Source organism: Penaeus japonicus, unplaced genomic scaffold (assembly GCF_977035675.1).
Source record: "Penaeus japonicus unplaced genomic scaffold, GWHDUDI00000001_assembly GWHDUDI00000022, whole genome shotgun sequence".
Lineage (NCBI taxonomy): Eukaryota > Metazoa > Arthropoda > Malacostraca > Decapoda > Penaeidae > Penaeus > Penaeus japonicus.
Genome location: NW_028234424.1, coordinates 27,742,828 through 27,762,827, shown reverse-complemented (window position 1 = coordinate 27,762,827; position 20,000 = coordinate 27,742,828). Strand labels below are relative to the sequence as shown.

The following is a 20,000-nucleotide window of genomic DNA, read 5'->3' as shown; positions in this document are numbered from 1 at the left end:
GTAGCAAAGATGGAGAAGCTAAACCCAGATTCCTTGCCGTCACAACACTGGAGGATGTACAGGCCGTGCGCTGTGCTGAATTCCATCCCATGGGCCGTTTCTATGCCGTGGGCTCCAACTCCAAGACACTGCGCATCTGCAGTTACCCCAAACTCTCAGAGCTTAGGTTGGTTGCCTTGACCAGATGTGGCTTGTTTTCCAGTTGAAGTAATGATAGTTATATTTTTGTCTCTTTTGTATCCTAGTTTGACAAAGCTGTTATTTTTATCAGCATGATTATGAATGAAAATTCTTAGTGGTTAGTAAATGTAATATGTGTTGAGAAAAGGATTTTCCGTGAGTAGAGACTATGCTTAGTAACTCAGTTTGATTTATATTGAAATTAAATATATGAGACTATTTTCCTAAATCATTTTTTGTTTTCTGTGCTTCAAATTAGACAGTGAGTTTATGTAGTTTACATGGCTTCTTTCGTGGTTATCTCTCCTCTTCTGTAATTTCTCTGTCCTCTCACTCCCATCTCTTCTTTCATCTCAAATCTCCTTCTCTAAGTTCTGGCTTTTCCTCCTGCTTCTTCATGTTTCTTCTGTTCACTTTCAAGTCTTTCTCATTATTGCACATTAATATTTCTTTCCATTTATTTCACTTTTATGAACTCCTCCTTAACTCTATGATGATGGTGCAACACACTTGTGTGACACAGCTAAATTCCCGATGCCGGGGCGTCATGCCAGTGTGACGTTTCCAATGCAATATTGCAATGGCCCGGCGTAGGGGTTTTCGTGTAGCGCGTGCCCCGTCGGGAAAGGGTTAAATATTTTTTTGATATTTCCCACTTTTTCTCCTCCTCTTGCTCCATATCTATGGTCTTTCTCTTCTTCTCTTCTTTAACTTCATCATTCTCTCCTTACACTGTCGTACTCCCCAGCGACTCAATTTCCATTGTCTTTTTTTAACATTTTTGTTGGTGCATTTTATCATCTTTCCCTTCTTCATCTCCCTTTCTAACTTCAGTAACTTTAAACATTACTTTCTCAATCACTATTACCATAACATCCAATGTCATAGATACCAGACCATTATGAAAACATCCATTCTCGTATGTATGCACTAGAACTCTAGCTGAGGGTGTGGGAAGATTTGGGATCTGCTACTAGACAAGTTTTTTTATTTCACTATTCAGATATAAAGTACCCAAATAATAGATATTTCTGATGTTTATTGTATTGTCAGAAGATAGTGTAAATCATCTTGCCTAGGTGAATTGTTGATTCATACTTTTTTCAAAATTGTTACAACAGCCCCTTTCAACTTCCCAGTCTGACCTCCTACCCATGTCAAGGTAGTAGGGGCGATAGAAGGAGCCTTCCAACATATGCATACATCTCAGTGAACTTAGTAGTCAAACATACATATTGAGAATTACTTTATGGCTCCTCAGGGTCGTCTGGTGTTGGAGTTCCTGGCAGTTTTTTTTTTATTTTACCATATTATCTTATCGTAAAATTTACTATGTTTTTTTTATATATTCAGTTGCAACAGCTGTTAGTTATATGGATATTTTATTTTATTTGTATTTTATATTCTGTATTTGTCTCCCTCTTTCTATATTTCTTTCTTCCATCCCTCCCTCTTATCCCTCATTTGTAGCATCTTTAACTCAAATCCTCTAATATCACTGCAGGGAGGATCACACCACCTACCAGCCAACGGTACTGTTCAAGCGCACCAAACATCACAAAGGCTCCATTTATTGCTTGGCCTGGAGCCCCATGGGAGATCTCATTGCCACCGGCTCTAATGACAAGACAGTCAAGCTCATGAAATTCAATGCAGACTCGTGTAATATGGACGGTACGTGCTAAAAGCTGGACTTGTTTCATCTGTGGCTTCCTGCATTATGTTATGCTGTACAGTTGTAGATAGCTATGTTCAATTTAGTCTAAGCTAGGAGAATTATCAATAGTAAGAGCCCCCCCCCCCCCATCTAAATTTTATATGGGATTTACATGTATCACTTTTGCATCTATTGAAAGAGGGATGGTTAATACCAATTAATACTAATCAATTAAATGCTCTCCACCGAACAGACTGTGATGAAGATGAAAACTCTCAAAGTAAGCTTATGAAGTTTTTACAAATATGAGACTTGATTTTTCAAAACACTTTTAGCAGTTTATCATAATAGCACTGCATAATCCTAGTTACTTTGTGATTATTTGATAACTAGAAGAGTTGCATTGATGCAAAAAGACAGACAAAGATTTTACCCTTAATTTACAGACTTATTCTAAATGTTCATAGATGGTATGCACAAAGGAATGGTAGTTGTAGATGGAAAGCATGATACAAGGGCCATGAACCCTTCTAGATTTTGTTGAGAAAATTCTAGCCTTTTGACTACAAGTTTCCCCTGAAAAATGGTATCAGTGTTCAAAATGAATCCAGAGGGTATACCTGGCCCAATATCCCTCAGGGAAGAGTTAGTAAAGATGAAGAGAAGTTTTCCTTGTCCAACAATTCCTTCAAACCAGTACCCCAGCTTGAGATGGATGATCAGCCAGGACACCCAGGAGCAATAGGATATCTACCAGACTTACAAATTTAGAAGATAGGAAACCCCAATTTACCACAATGACCACAGTATATATGTCATTGTATGCAAAAGGCTAGATTGTTGTAAATCATTGTCTCTGAGAATACTGTAAGAGTCGGTTTAAGGCAGAGCAAAGTTAGCCGAGGATCATGAGCTCTGCTTCCTTCCTTCTTCATGTTATACCATGATTACCATTAATCTGTTGAATGTTCAAGGCAATATAGTAGTAATATTTATGATAGTTACTTCAATAATAGTACTATAATCACCTTATTTCATATATGCCCAGCAGCCATGCCCCTCCTTCCTTTTGTTAAAGATATGTTAAACATAGATTGCTTTCTGGTTGAAGCCATATGTAATACTGTAATGCAGCTTGTTCATTATTTCTTTGTTTTATAGTAAAAGTGAAATAAACAGAAAGTAATTGAGTACAAAAGGCAAATAATGATGGTTTATGTAAGCCCAGTATATCCAATATCATTCTGTACCTTGATAAACCTTGAAAAAAATACTGCTTACAGAAAGAGGAACAGCCACACTGATGGAGTGAGATCAGTTATGAATGACAATATATCAAAGGTGTTTCTAGACTTTTCTGATTCTCTTAGGCATTTTGTGGTTTTGTATCCAACATATGACAACTGTTGGCTGATGACATGTTCAGATGAATCGACATCTGATGAGTGACTGTTCTCCTGAGCATTTGACCTCCCATACATGGTCTATTAATTGTGATTTATCATTTGTATAAGTCTATAGGCTATATCTAGAATAAGTAATGAGTAAATTGCTTTTGATCACACTTTATTATTTTTGAGCTTGGACATATGCTCTCCTTGTTGAACATTTTTTAACATCACCTTAACCTGTCGGGATTCTCGGCTGCGCTGGCTCCTCCCGCGTGCCGGGCTGGACAAAATAACGCATACCCAGCGTGTGGCCCAAAAACCACTAGACGTGATTTCTAGTCACCCGTTGTTAAGGGGTTAAAAAGGTTTATGCTTCACTATGGTATAACACTCTTCCTCTTCCACTTTTAACATCAGGTTTGATTTTAAACAGAGAACACATGTAATGTAAATAAGAGGATAACCATGTGAACATTGCATATTAACTAATCAGCTCCTGAGCTATAGAGGAGGGTCATGTCTTCTGGGCTGATATAGGATAAGTGACTTTAGTAATATATTTGTTTGTCTTTCTTATTATTTTTGCTTTTATGATAACATTCAGGATCATTTTCGCTATGATATTGATATTATTATTATTATTATTGTCAATATTATTATTATTATTGTCACGAATCACTTCCAAAACATGCTCAATAATTTAAGATGTTCAGATAGATTTAGAATATGAAGAATGTATTAATTTATCATATTATTTTTTTGATTTCATAGCCCATATTTTACTGAGAGATAGAAGTTATTCCATTTATTCAGCTATTTTACTTTATTTTACTTTGACACATGAATTTTATTTATTTATTTGTCAGGAATTTTCTCAAAATCTGAATATTTTCATGTTTGAGAAGTAATCTCTGCTGTACAGACTGTAGTTAAAAGTAGCTTTGCTATTCTCTTTAAATCTAGTTTCTCTGAAGTACTTCATGTCTCTAGTATTATTGCTCTGTGAGAGCAAGAGTTACTATGAGTGAGTGTGAGTGAGTAAGTGAGTGAGAGTAAGAATAAGAGAGAGAGTGAGAATGAAAGAGAGAGTTTGTGAGAGTGAGTAACAGGAGGAGGAAAAAGGGGAAAGAGAGGATGAGTCAGTGACAGAAGAGAGTGATGAGATGAAAGGGGGAGGTAGTAGCTAGTTTAGTATGGTTTGGTGTTGGAAAGTGCATTGTATGTGGGATTAGCTAGATAGAGAAATCAGTAGTCATAGTGTGTGTTGCTTGTAAATGTATATGAATTTTTATGATTTGTAAGAATATATCATGTTATCTTCCATTTAGCTTGTGTCTTGGTCTGCTTGTGACTGACCGACATTTCTGTCAGTCTATACTTACATCTGTGTGTGTGAGCATTATACATAGCTGGCAAAGTGGATATTAGACTGAATATTAGTTTGGTTGATCTTTTTATCTTTAAGCACATTATTTTGTATATGTCTTCATTTTTATCTTTAGTAATGACTATATGTTTCATCCATTAGTCTAGTGCATTAATTAATCTAATTTTGATTGTTTCATATAATGTTTGTTATCTTAAAAGAGTTACAGTTCAGTAGTGATAAAAAGTTTAGATTAATGCAGCATGTTTATCACATAATAGAATTCTAATGCCCTCTTTTTTTCCAGGTCAAGAAATTGAGTTAACAATGCACGATGGCACTGTTAGAGATATGTGCTTCATTGAAGACTCAAGTAACAAATCATCTTTGCTCATCTCGGGAGGTGCCGGGGACTGCAAAATATATGTTACAGATTGTGCAACTGGCACTCCATTCCAAGCTCTCTCAGGACACACAGGTATGGCCAATATAAGAGTAATTTTTGTAAGTGGAGAATAGTTGTATTGATTTTCTTCTTAGGACATATATTATATTAAAAGAATTTATCAGAAAAATTTGTATTACTTTTTCAGGTCACATTTTATCCCTGTATACATGGGGAGGAGCAATGTTTGTTTCTGGTTCACAAGATCGTACAGTCCGTTTCTGGGACTTGAGAACAAGAGGCTGTGTAAATGTTATCACTCCTGCTGCGACCCCTACGAAACCAGTACGTTATTGGCTAGATATACATGATATGTGTGTGTTGTATTTGCATTTATATAAAAGATTTACATTAATGCTATGCTTTGACACAACCTAATGTTCTAATCTACACCCCAGGGAGCTCCTGTTGCTTCACTCTGTGTGGATCCAAGTGGGAGGCTTCTTGTCACTGGTCATGAAGATTCAGTGTGCTCTCTATATGATGTTCGAGGCTCACGATGCATACAGGCTTTCCGACCTCATTCATCAGACGTTCGATCAATCAGATTCTCTCCATCAGCATATTACCTGCTTACGGCTGGTTATGATAATAAACTTGTCTTGACAGACCTTCAAGGTAAGTTCAGTGTGTTGGGTTGCATGAATTCATGACTGTATAATTGTAATCAGTGTGATAAATGCTAGCAGTTTAGAGTATGATAGTATTTCTGATTGTTGGAATTATATTGTGGGATTAGGAAAGTATAGACCAAAAGGAGCAAGAGATAATTAGATACTTAGAGAAAGAAAGAGGCTTTCAGGTGAGAGAACATAGGAACACAATATCATTATCACTTTAAATGAGAGTTTTACATTTTACATGGCATTGATATCCATTTTTTTTTTTTTTTCTAGGTGATTTGACTCTTCCACTTCCCAGTGTGGTTGTAGCTGAACACCAGGACAAGGTCATTTCAGGTCGCTGGCACCCAACAGACTTCTCCTTTATTTCAACTTCTGCTGATAAGATGTGCACATTGTGGGCACTACCACCTGTATAACAAGTTGAGAGAGTGGCAGTTGAATCGAATGATTTACCCTACTTTTACCAGTAGAGAAAAGTATGCGGTATGAGGTAATTCACATACATTAATATTATGTAAATTTATTAAACCTTGTGATGATGTATCACCTTGAGAAATTCCTCTACCTCATCAAGGCTGGCAGTGTTATCCCAGAAGTCATAGGGTAGTTTGTAGATGAATCTCAATTATTGCTGGTAAATTGTCTATGATATACAAGTGATCATGAATGTGGATGATGTTCACAATCATGTATCTGTCTCCAGATATCTTTGTATGTGGTGATGGTGGCGAATTAGGATTTATGAAGATATGTTTTTTATATTGTATTTAAAAGGGATGTGCAAAAATAATCACAAAGATGAATATTATTCATATATTTTTTAAGTCTACTACTTTTTGAGTTTTCATTTTACTTAAAAATATTAATTTCTCTCACAAAGTAATGTAAACATGTACTTGTGAAGCAAAATTATTGATTTTGTAAATTAGAAAAATACTTTTTTTTTTTTCCCTATCAAAACGCAAAATAAATATGTTTACATTCAAGAAATAATTGAGAAATGTTGTCATACTGGAATCCACTCATTATAAATAAGCTAGTCACAGAAAACTGTGAGTCAGCCATATGCTTCGTTATCCACAGATGTGCAGTGTTATGTTATTGCCAAGTCCTCTATGATTATTGAATGACTATGGAGTTTTCATGTATATTTAGATAAGAATGTTTGCAATATATTAATATGCAATAATCTTTCATATGTTTATGCTTGATATTTATGTATTGTCATTTTTTGAATATGTATTCTACTTGAAAAAAGATGTGTCCTGTGAATTATATTTAAAGAGCAGTTTCTCACTGTAGTGGAACCATACTCCTTCTGTACTCCAGTTTCTTTATTGCTTATTATGGAATATCAATTGGATACAAAACCTTGTACTTAAATTACATCACTCTTCCTCTTTGCCAGCATGTACGTAGAGGTAAATTATGGTTCTGATTAAATTGAGAAGAGTATTTGATAAAGACTAGGATTTCATTTATAAATTATAAAGAACCATTGTATTAGTTTATTATATGAGCCAGATATCTGATATGATTTTTTTCCTTTCTCTTTTCTCTAATGGTTGATTGCAAGTATGCATATATACAAATCTATTGATATAAAAAAGATAGCATTACTGCAGCTCCTGCATGGAATTCCATGCATTCTCAGAAGTATCAGCAGTGAAGAAATATGGAAACCCTTTATTGATGATGGTAATGTTACTAAGGAGCAGAATACAGGCCTCAGAAGTAAAAGCTTAAGGTAATGTGTTAAGCTTTAAATATCCCGCTGTCTCATCCCAATCAAGGAACAAGCCATGTATATTCTAGTGAGAAGTAGAAAGATACAAAGAGTATGATGCAGAATTTCTCTCTTATCCTAAGCTTCTAATTCTTGTACATAGAATAATGAAACCATTTTCATTCCTGACTTTCTTTTGCTCTGTTTAGGAGCTCCTGTTCATACAGTCATAAGTGGTTGAAGATTTTGGTGTATATATGTGTGTGTGTGTGTGTGTGTGTGTATATATATATATATATTATATATATATATATATATATATATATATATATATATATATATATATATATATATATATATATATATATATATGTATGTATGTATATGTGTATATATATATCCATATACATATATATACTGTATATATGCACACACACACACACACACACACACACACACACACACACACACACACACACACACACACACACACACACACACACACACACACACACACACACACACACACACACACACACACACACACACACACCACAACCACACACACACACACACACACACACACACACACACACACACACACACACACACACACACACACACACACACACACACACACACATATATATATACATATACATATAAATATATAACTTCAAGGGTAAATATGAAATGAGTTTGTGGATGTAAGTATCCTTTTCTTCATTTTGTGTTGGATATGGAAGTGATTCTTGGGTGTATTGAGGCAGACAGATAATACTCAATGTCAGAATTAAGTGTGATAAAACATGAGATGACTTGTGAGTTAGTTTTTTAATGGGAATAAGTACATTTCTGAAAAAATGGATTGTCAGAAATCAGTAGCTTCTTTCATCTTTGAAAATCATAAATTTCCTCATTTATGTAATTTTTTGCAATGAGAACCTCTCATGGTCAAACAGTCGTGTAACAATGAAGCACTTAAATTTCAAAAATTGATTATAAGAAACTAACTCACACATCTCTCAAGATCTACTTGATAACTTGCCCAGATATTTAAGTCTGGAGAGATTGAAGCAGTGTACTATAGTTCTTGAGATTTTTTCCACCCAAGTATTCAGAATTTATTTTTGACTAAAGGACGTTCCAGTATTGATAGGTACCAATTCTAATAATACTGATTTACATAATTGCATGATTATATATGCAATATTTTAACAGTGTCTGCTTCAATGAGCAGTGTTGTTGTACAGCTAACGTGTCATCTATTAGAATGTGAATGATTAAGTAGAGCAAATGTATAACGGAAGTAGAGAAAATTGCTATGCATCTTTTACAACAGAAAAACATAACCTTGTAATTGCGTCATGATAAAGGCACATGTATCCCCACGTGGGAGTATCTCTACCTAGTCGTCAGAAATGGCATCCTGGTTGTAGGGTATTCCGAGATAAGCCTGTTAATGCCAATGTGAAAGAGGTATTGAGTAATGTTGGGATGCTTTGATTTCCCTAACCATATATGTAAATACTTGATGTTGAGCCTTGAACAGCTTAGTTTAGAGACAATTTGTTGGTATATGAAAGTAGCTATCTTTGGCACCATCAACAAAATCATTGTAAGCTGTAATCATTATGATGTTGAAATTAACTTTGTGTGATGATCATGTTCTTTTACATACTCCCTACAACGTCGTCATTGACAAACATTCTGCAACTAGCAATTTTATTTTCTTGGAAAATAACATGCAATTTGGTGATGAGATAATTTGTTAGATGGGACCACTGATATGAATTCTTATCAGGTTAGATTAAAAGAGAAGAAAGAATTATATGAAATCCTTTACAGATATTTTTAACCTATAAAGTTTATCCTTTATATTTACACATAGTTTTTTAAGTCTTTGGAAAGGCAAAGTTTAGAGTAGTATATGGTTTAAATATTTTGCATACCAGCCAGTTTTAAAAATATATAAATGAATAAAAGAGTTAATTTTTGGGCATATTTCTTGATATGGAAAAATGGTAGGAGGCAAATTGATATGAAATGTATAACAGATTTAGCATTAATCCTTGTCGAATGTATTCTTGCCTTCCTGTTTTGTGTCAACCATGTACTTCATTCTGTCCTCGAATTATTCCTAATATGAAGAGTCTTTTCATACCAACAAGCATGTGCTTTGCATTTAGGGCTGCCTTTCATTTATTTTTTATGGTGAATATTTAACTTGTATTTTTATCCTATAAAGCTCAACCATTTAAAATCCTTTCCATTTTTTTTTTCTTGTGCTTTAATTTTCTCATGGTGCTTTTGTAGATATTGTGATTTGTAAGTATTTGTTTATATTATGAACTAAGTTGATATCTACTTAAAGTCATCATATTAAAAAGTTGAACAATGATGGAGATTTGAGATTCCGATTTTCATATTAATTCCTGTGTTTTTTTGTTGTTGTTTTTTTGTTTGTCATGTCTTCCCCTTAACATATCATCCATTAGCCTTCCTTCGCCATCATACCCTGCACCTTGCAGAGTATGACACAGCATCCCATGTACTGGACAATGATATGACTTCCTGATGAGGAACTTTAGCCCAAAGTTACAAGCCCTATTACTTTTACTATACAGTCAATAATAAATATACTCAACTGATACTTTATAACTTCAGTGTATCGTATCCTGTGCTGTGATCCCATTGGCCACTCGAACTTAGAAACACTCGAATTCTCACTGTATGGTATGTTCTATATGCTGTGAATACCATATTGTATAATAATTTTGTTGTAGTATATTTTTTTGTTACCCAGTTTGGCTGATCTTCATAAGAGGCTTTCTGTCAATACTCATTTTCCATGATGATAGCATTTATTTCATGTTCTTTGTAGTTCTATACCCTACGAAATCTTGGTATAAGCATTCCAGCAAAATATCATGTTCATCTCCCTTTTGAATTGAAGAATTGCTATCATCCACTCTAAGCTAAAACTGTAAGCTATAGTTTTACAACTTGCAAGCATGGGTCATGTATACTTATTTTACTAAAATACTTCTTGTTTTTGTTGCTCACAGGGTAGCTCTTTGGTGATGTGCTCTCCCCTTTCTAATATGCATTTGGTACCTTCTCCTCACCACTGTGCATATACTCAGTGTAATTTAATGAATAAATGTATGAACCCTATGTACTTGTTTACCTGACCTTCTGGATTTTTCCATCATACAAATGTGAGACTGATTATAGGACATATTATTTACCACAATAATATTTCAAGATGAACAGAGTGTAAGGACTGGTCCCTCATGTGAAAAGTAATTGCCTGATTTGCAATTAGTGTGAGTTCTGCAGTAATGGTTACCATATGAATTACTTTCGGATTCTCCTCAAGGTATAGTCAACAACACTAGTATTCACTGGATTTGAACAATGCTCAGTTTTCTGTTCCTTTGTTCATACCCATTTCCAAGAAAGCAGACTGCTTGCCAGCCCAATGGAAACTTTAACTTGGCTCTTTCACCCCTGGGAAATCCAAAGCTAAATCCGTACCCTCACTGCCATTCTGGTGCAACCATTTGCCTCAGCACTATGCAAGAGGTCGCACCCCCCCTACTATTTACCCTATATTTTTTTCAACTTCTAGGTAGCTAGCTGCCCTTAATTAATCTTACATTCCTACCCAATAGAAACTCCAGAGTCCAATGTCCAGACCACTTGGGACTCATGTATAAATCATAGTTTATGGCCCCTTGATATTTGGTGCAAAGGCTTTAGCTATCAAGTAAAAGCCAATCAGAAACATTAACTTGGTTGCTGCTGTGGAAATTTAGTGTATCTAATCAGCAGGCAACTCAAAAATGAAGGAAAAAATACTCAGGCAATCCTTATTATTCCCCCCTCCCTTGTCAGCTTTCTAGCTTGTCTTGAGATTAGACAAGCTAGAATTCTTCTTCTGAGTGTATGCATTGTGCTATTCGTTCCATGTCTTGAGAATTGACTGCACTCTATGTTCTAAGGTTCTTAGGTTCTAAGAGTATGTTTCCCATTTCACTGATTTACAAACTTCTTCCCACCATTGCAGCTCGTGTCATACTTCAGCCCAAGGATCTGGAACCGACTGATAACTGAATTTGAATCGATCTCTGTGGTGCTGGTTCTCTCATGGTCTGTAATTCCCCTGGTGTGCTCATTCTACCTGCACTGGTTGAAAAACGTACCATATATTACTGTATATGATTGATTCCAAGAATAGTTGAATTGGGACTAAACTGCAACTTTATTGATGTCTTCAACCTCTTACTCAGCTAATATTTCTTCCTACTCCTATAGCACTTTTCCTCTATGTTGTGTTCTCTGCCAAATTATGCTGTTCTTTCTGGAATCTAGCAGCAAGCACTGATAAATCAGATTGTGTAGGAATATTTGTGCCAAATCGTCAGTGTCACATTTCAGGCCCATTTCATCACTTCATACAAGTTTTACCTGGTTGTTGTCGCATCATCCCACATTACACCTCATCAAGTGTTTGATTATAGATTTATTGACTTTGATCAGGCAGAATAGATTAAGCACTGATAGAACACATTGTTGTGGCATGTAAGCTGTACACATGAGGCCAGGGGACACTAGGTGGAGGTGGCCTTGGAATTAGTAAACTGTTGATAAGGACATCCACAGCCTGGGATTCCCTCTGTCCTCTATCCAAGAACCAGTAGAATGATGTAGCCTGAGAGTATCTGAGGTTACATCAACTCCATCAACTCTGCCAGTTGTGAATCTGGGACCAGATTCAAATATGGGATTATTGCCAGTTTATTGAAGATTATTATGAAGCTATAATAATTCCATTAAAAACTAATTGAAGCCAGCCTAAAAACACCAGATCCAGGGAGTGTAATGGTATTATGATTAAAATAAAAGCCTAGGCAGACAGAAGTGACTTCGGAAGCAGAGTCTGACCAGTGGAAGCAAGGGCTTTAAAATCTCAGTTCTCCGTCCCTAGATGTGACCTTGAGTTGCAGCTCTCTTGCTGCTACTTTGGTTCACCACCCATCCCTCTGGGTCACACCGGTAGATCTCTTGCCTAACCATGATGTTTTGGCAGTCCACTGTGCTCATTTCTAGCTCCCCCAACCACGTGTACTTCATCCCTGTTTCGTTAGAGACAATACATAAATTTTGTATTAGTGTTTACTGCTTGGAGGGTGCTTTCTCTTTCAAGTGTATTATTTGAATTTATTGTTTATTGTGGCAAATGAAATTGATCTCCTGAATTTGTATTTAAATTTTAGGTTTATATTATGTTTTGTGATCTGTTTAACCCACTCACGACGGGGGCATTCCAGCCTTGAATGTCACAATGCCGGGGCTTTCGTGCGCTTAGGCCTAAATCAATTAAATGGCTGGCACAATATTGTGCCGCCCGGCCACTGGCTTTTGAATGAGCGGTACAGTAGTGTACCACCCGTCCAGAGAGGGTTAATACTTACAATGAAAAGTAATCTTAACCCAAATCCTCTGGATGGCATGCAGTGATGATGTCACCTTCTTGGCTTAAACTCCTGTCGTCATGTAAGGTGATGGCACCTCGATGCCGGGTGTCAAAAGATAAGATAACACCCCGGAATGAGTTTAAGCCTAAGCGGTAGCCTCCCAGAAATGCATCACGCGCCAGTTATCAACCTCCCGGAGCATTTGGGTTAATGCTACACTACTAGATGGAGTTTGTTGAACCTATGCTCTTCCCTGCCTGCAGCCACTGGTTGCCCTTAGTCAGCCAATGGCTATGGAGGAAGGATGCCCCTAGTCTATGTGCTCTCTGAATGGCATATAGTCAAGCAGTTTAACCAAGATGACTCAGTCATCATGTCTGTCCTTTCCTGGACTTCTTCCCTGACTTATCAATTCTTCTTAGGGTCTACCAAAAGAGGCTGATGCCCCTCACAACCTCTGAGGATACTTCCCTCACCGTCTACTAAGGTATTTTCAGGTTCTCCCAAGGTTTTTCATGCACTATCTGCCTTTGTAGATTTGGTCATGTTCTCCATCATATTAGAAAGGCTCTGGGAAGGAGAGCCACTGTTCACATCTTCACCCATGTTAGCTAACTCATCGGTAAGCCCCTCACCATCACTTTCACTGTTTCAACGTTGCTCCCAGTCTATGCCCCATTGCTAATGGTCTCTTAGAGCTACTTCAGGGGTATGGAGGGAAGTCTCTTTGAACCTCCATGTGCATCAGAGTAGTTCAGGAGAATTAGTATTATATAAGAAGGTGTTACAGGGTGACAAGTATGTTATTAGCTAAGAATGAGCATCCAGGCCATGTTTAGGAACTGTAGTGGTTCTAGTATAGTGCCTTAATTTGTTGTGCTCAGTGTAAGCCTTGAGGGCCTATTTGGTTTGACTTCACCAAACTCTGTAGCATCTTTGCGGTCTTGCTCTGAACTGCATCTCACGACCATATTTCCAAGGTTATTACTGACTCAAATCATGCTTTAACACGTGTTCCTCCAATATTTCAATCTCGCAAGGTCTATGAGCCTGGCCAGAGAGCCTGATGTGACTCAGTTGTGAAGTATTACCAATAGTATGCCATCTACAAGATATTCCATATGGCAGTTTATGTCCCTTATTCTGTCTTTGGATACTTAGCTTGTATAATTGAGATACATTAATGGGATAATGGCAGTGCTGCTTGATTGCACTCATACTTTCAGGCATCACAATTGTCTTGTGTAACACTTCAGTTCTTCCATTCATTCTCACCACAGATGATAAAGACACCATCAAATACTTCTTTACAACGCATTTTATGTAGCAGGCAGTAAAATAGGAACATATTAAAAATTCATACAGTTTATTTGATTTCCTGCACTTACTGCATGGCATTTTTTCATTCATATCCACTTCTAAGTAATTAAAACAATATTCAATGGATACAGAAATGTAATGAATAATATTTGCTTATTATGTCCCCTGATCCATCACTTTTATTTCATCAATACATTTTCTGCTTCTTAGTGTGATTATAAGTTCTGTTCTGCTCTGTGTTCAATTAGCATCTTTACTTATTTCCATAAAAATTATTTTTCTGCCTACAAATATATTCTGAAACAAACAACTTCTGTAAGAAAGATTTTATTAATATATCCATTACACTTTCCAAACATGTTCCGGTGTTCTCTTAAAATACTTCATTGAACTGATGCAGCAGTAATGTAATTCTGAAGAATTTTATAAACAGTATCAGAAATCTTGTTTTATGGCATTACATAAATGCATCCCACTTAAGGCATTTTGATTCTCAAAATCTAAAGGTTGACTTTTATATTTACAAAATATGTCTTGGTTACATCCTGTATGTAGTACATTTAAACTTATGCAAGTACATTTGTACACGTGAAAAATCAAGAAAAGTAGTGAATTACCATTATATCTGTAATCAATTTTAAAAACAAAAATCCGAAAATGTATGACATATCACACTCACAATCACAACCTCATAATTTTTACTTACATGAAATAACTAAATGAAACAAATATGTACTTCCACAATGTACATAGCACATGATAAAACTCCAATATACAAGAGAAAACATTTACAGAAAATCTGTATATGTATGTTTGTGTGTATATGTGTATTAGTATGCATGTGTGAGTGTTTGTGTGCATGTGAGTGTTTGCATGTATGTGAGATTGTTTGTGTGCATGTGAGTGTTAGTGTGCATGTGTGTGTTTGTGTACATACATGAGTGTTTATGTGCATGTGTGAGTATTTGTGTGTATGCGTGAATGTTTATGTGCATGTGTGAGTGTTTGTGTGCATACATGAGTGTTTATGTGCATGTGTGAGTATTTGTGTGCATGCTTGAATGTTTATGTGCATGTATGAGTGTTTGATTACATGTGTGAGTGTTTGTGTACATACATGAGTGTTTATGTGCATGTGTGAGTATTTGTGTGCATGTATGAGTATTTGTGTGCATGCGTGAATGTTTATGTGCAAGTGTGAGTGTTTGTGTGCATATGTGAGTGTCTGTGTGCATGCATGAGTGTTTGCTTACATGTGTGAGTATTTGTGTGCATGCATGTGTATGCATGTGCATGTGGGTGTGCGTGTGTGTGTGCATGTGCGTGTGCGTTTGTGTGCATGCATGTGTGTGCGCACATGTATGAATGCACACATGTCTATGACTATACATAAACACATTTTTCCAGAATAAGATTTGATTTTTATGGTGATAATCATTAGTAATCATACAACAATATGTTCATAACTATGTGATAACCATTATATTTCTTATATCCTTTATTACTATAAAATTATTTCCAGGTGCAAATTCCTATATATATGTATTGCATTTGGCAAGCTATCAAAATATATATGACACATATTTATTTTATATAAGAAAATTCTTAAATTATCCCTGTTAATATCTAGATACAATATCTATATAGCTGCATTACTAGAATGGAGAATTCATTCCTAACTTTGTACCAAACTCCAGTCTTGCTCTCTTCTGATACCGGACATTGACTCTGAAAGAGATAAAACAAAGAAGTTAGCAACTATCCCCTTAATATCTTACACATATAAGGTGCACTGATATGCACACGTATGGAATACAAAGTAGAAATCAGAACACAAATATCTGACTTAAAAGAAAAGAAAAATACATAAACAGGTGTGTCTGTCTCCAAATATTGCTTTAACATCAATAAAAAAACAAATCTTCCAAAAGTACCTTATTTCTCTTCTTTTAATGACTTCATTGAGAGGAATTACAAGAAGTGGCCACACAAATGCTATGAGCCACACCCATGGTGGAATATCTGCTAATCCAGGAACACCTGGCTCGGAAGACGAGCACAGGGATGCTGATATGCTTCCATACACCACCTGCAGCACTAGTCTGTAATGGTAAATGTCAATTACCTTATCTATTAACAAATGCCACTACTTCCAAGCAAGAATCTTTACATTCTTATCATGCGCTTATGCCTGATAGTTTTCAATGAATATCATAGTTGCAAAGATATAATCTTCAATTATCTCATCTACTATTTTTACCATATCTGAATACATTGAAGCATTTAAGATTACCAGAATATATTAAAACATTCATGTTCTTTCAAAAGATTGGTAAGTGCTCTAACCTGCTTTTTTCTGAGTAATAAATTGTGACTTTGGAAATGTCAAATATGGTTGAATGAAACTTGGAATTAACCCATTCGTGCTGGTTGACATGCTATCATGTCAGCAATAGATTGCTAGATTGTTCTCAAATATAATTGTTTTACATAATTTCTCACTCTGTTACTTTAGTTTAGGTGATTGAATGTCATAAAATGATATATAACGTTTAAAAAAATGATGTCACAGAAAACTAGGTGATATTGATGACATCGTTGTAATTTCTGCTTCTTGATTGGTTGAATAAAAAGATCTGAGTCGAAAAACTATTGTAAAATCAAATGTATTTGGCCAAGAAATGAAGGAAAAAATTACTAATGCAATACTACTTCTAATTTGTTGATTACCCGTGATATCACGTCATTTCACATCACAAGGTACATGTACATACTCATATGTACATGTATGATTATTCATATTCTTCTTTTCATTTTGGTAAAAAAAAAAAAGTATAAAACATGTTTTTTGATGCCCCACTAAAGGATTGCTTCCACTTTCCTTTGGTATTTTCACACAGAAGTGAAGAATATAGGCAAAGTTCAATCAAATAAAAATAAAAAGGCATTACTCTAACATGTTTTCAACTAAAATAATTCCTCTGAACATGGCAATATTTTTACATGCCTTTATATTGCAGACGCATTTATGAAAACCACAAGAATAGGGTGGGTGAAAAACACTCTGAGAGGATCAGCACAGCCCAACGTACCAAGAAAACACCCCGGCACGAAGCGTCGGGCACTTGTTATCTTCCCGGCGTTAGTGGGAGTAGGCAAAAATACATCCCAGCGTGAATGGGTTAAAAAGCATACTACTGTATAGTATTCAGATCTCTTCCTTGCAATACTCACACTACAAAGACACTGGAAGCCCACCACCTATTTTTCAAAGGATTTTTCCTCCACAACTGGTACATTCGGTGCACAAATGAAACAGAAATCGTACCTGAAAAATCGGAAGAGACATGTTAATAGTAAGCAGACCCATCTTTTCTAATGATGCTTATAAAGAGAGAAAAGAAGAAAAAGGAAAAAAATCGGGCAAATGAAGAGGCATTACCATATTGTTTAAAAAAAAACATAGCATAGAATGGCAATATAACAATATTATCATATTATCATGACTACCCTTACCTATGAACAGGAGAAATATTAAAATCACTTGCATATGAACATACAGATCTATTCACACTTATCTATATTTACTGTACTTCATGGATTTCTTTACTACCCTTTATATTTTGTTCTAAAATCATGAAACCAATCAAAATATCTTGAGGAAATTATAAATATATGATGCAAATGACATCAGCAGTCTAAAAGAAGCATCATTCAGATATATACAGTATATTCTGACTGTCTATGAAAGAAATTTAAGCTGATAACAACAGGGCAGTTCTGGCTCTGTCCAATCTTAATGCTGGGATATTTCAAGCACGTAGGCCTAACGCCTTGAGCTATTTGCCTACTCTGGCTGCAGCCACCGGCCATGCGCACAATCACCCAGTGTGCCATCCATACAAAAAGCCATGACGTGATATCACATCACCAATGGTAAGTGCTACAACCACATGACCTGATATCATGTCACCCAGCATTAACAGGTTAATAAAGTAATAAATACATCAAAACACCAACTGATTACTTACAAAAGTAAAGAACAATGAGGAAAGCCACACCATTCTGTACTGCATTTAGGGAATCTAAGTACTGATCGCCCCATCCCTTCCATGAGTTCTGCTCCTCAAGCTTTGTACTGAAAAAGACAGAAAAAGAAGTCTCTTTCAGTAATCTGTTTTAGGCATGCCATAATCTTTAATCCTTAATGCAGTTTGCAAACACTCCTATGATTTAAACATTCATGGTTACAATGACAGTTTGCATTTTCCCATGTATCTAATGGTACAAGAGGAAGAACATTTACTGTAAAATGAAAAAAAAAAAAACAACGGTGGGAATTATTCATTACTACTGCTATAAACTGCACTAAGAGAAATCAGCACAAAAATAACACTGAAAATTAATCTTCAATTCACTGATGTATGTACATCATAAATGACTGACAAAATCTCACATGGAGGTAGTACACAAAAACAAAGCCTTCAGACAGTAATGAATCAAAATATACAAGTGCAATTCACTTCTCCGTATAAAGTTAATATAAATGGTACCTGATAATACATAACTGATATACCTGTTATTATAAATTCTAGGAACTTCATCTGGATATATGTAAGTGCACGAAGAACTGTGATTTGTGGCTATGTCTCTGCAGAAGCTTTCAAGTGTTAATCCACCGCATAGCAGTATTACAGCCACAGATGGTACAAACTTGCAGATGTAGTATAAGAACACATAACGGACCATCTGGGGAAAATTATATGGGATGTAATTATTCAAATAACAGATTCTATTTTTACAAATTTATATCAAGTAGAGTAGTGATCTATACATTCTCTCTTGCATACAAAAGATGAACACACACACACACACACACACACACACACACACACACACACACACACACACACACACACACACACACACACACACACACACACACACACACACACACACACACACACACACACACACACACACACACACACACACACACACACACACACACACACACACACACACACACACACACACACACACACACACACACAAAAAAAAAAAAAATGCTGACAAACAAACGAAAACAAATGCACACAATCACAAGCAAACACATATGCACACAAGCAAACAGAAAGCAACTTACAACCACAAAACAACACACACACACACACACAATCAAACACAAAACAACACAAGCACATATGGAAACAGTACCTGTTTATTAAGCACAACAGAATTTTTCCCTGTGGCTTGGTTCATGACAGCAGGATTTGTTGGAGCTGCTACCAAGGACACTGACAAGATGGGGATCACTACACACACTAGCCATACAACATCACCTAAAACAAATAGAAGAGTATTATACATTGCACCTAATTTCAAAACTGATGATATAAACTTCATAAGCATTGTATTTCTAAATAACTAGAAAGATTTCCAACTATCATCATGTACGTCACAAAGCCCATCGTCAGACAAAAGACTTGTGTGTCATGTATGTCATGACACACGTCCACAACGGGTTAATGCAAAAAAATCTTTAGAAAACAGAGCATAAGTTGCTAATAGAAATGTCATTCTTGTAAATCAAACCAGATTTTACACATTTATCATTTCAAATAAAATCCTTTACCACTGATGTTTATGCCATTGACACTTTAGTTCTGGATACCGTACCTGATGAAAGCAAAGGAGGCAGAGCAGCTGTGGCGGCTAAAAGTTGCAGGATTGTTAATGAAACGCAACAACAAGACCAAAACTGCAGACAGCTCACTACCTGCTGCATGTAATGCCGCGACTGTTA

General features: G+C 35.9%; 2 protein-coding genes across 21 annotated transcripts in view; one reads left to right on the top strand and one right to left on the bottom strand.

The window, feature by feature from the left end:
• Positions 1-10,568, top strand: part of LOC122259517 (WD repeat-containing protein 47) — an 86,439-nt gene extending 75,871 nt beyond the window's left edge. For all 9 annotated transcript variants that reach the window (XM_086549727.1, XM_086549730.1, XM_086549728.1 and 6 more), the window contains 6 exons: positions 1-166; positions 1,685-1,854; positions 4,902-5,072; positions 5,188-5,324; positions 5,438-5,657; positions 5,936-10,568. The exon at positions 1-166 is cut by the window's left edge and continues 4 nt beyond it. In XM_086549727.1, coding sequence (XP_086405853.1) covers positions 1-166; positions 1,685-1,854; positions 4,902-5,072; positions 5,188-5,324; positions 5,438-5,657; positions 5,936-6,081 — 1,010 coding nt within the window. In that variant the 3' untranslated portion in view covers positions 6,082-10,568. The remainder of the gene's footprint in view (positions 167-1,684; positions 1,855-4,901; positions 5,073-5,187; positions 5,325-5,437; positions 5,658-5,935) is intronic.
• Positions 10,569-14,223: 3,655 nt separating this feature from the next.
• l(2)k05819 (transmembrane protein 94-like protein l(2)k05819) overlaps positions 14,224-20,000 on the bottom strand; it is a 49,335-nt gene continuing 43,558 nt past the window's right edge. For all 12 annotated transcript variants that reach the window (XM_086549720.1, XM_086549719.1, XM_086549721.1 and 9 more), the window contains 7 exons: positions 19,874-19,994; positions 19,412-19,536; positions 18,771-18,943; positions 18,226-18,332; positions 17,429-17,522; positions 16,129-16,296; positions 14,224-15,922 (listed from right to left, as the gene is read on the bottom strand). In XM_086549720.1, coding sequence (XP_086405846.1) covers positions 15,850-15,922; positions 16,129-16,296; positions 17,429-17,522; positions 18,226-18,332; positions 18,771-18,943; positions 19,412-19,536; positions 19,874-19,994 — 861 coding nt within the window. In that variant the 3' untranslated portion in view covers positions 14,224-15,849. The remainder of the gene's footprint in view (positions 15,923-16,128; positions 16,297-17,428; positions 17,523-18,225; positions 18,333-18,770; positions 18,944-19,411; positions 19,537-19,873; positions 19,995-20,000) is intronic.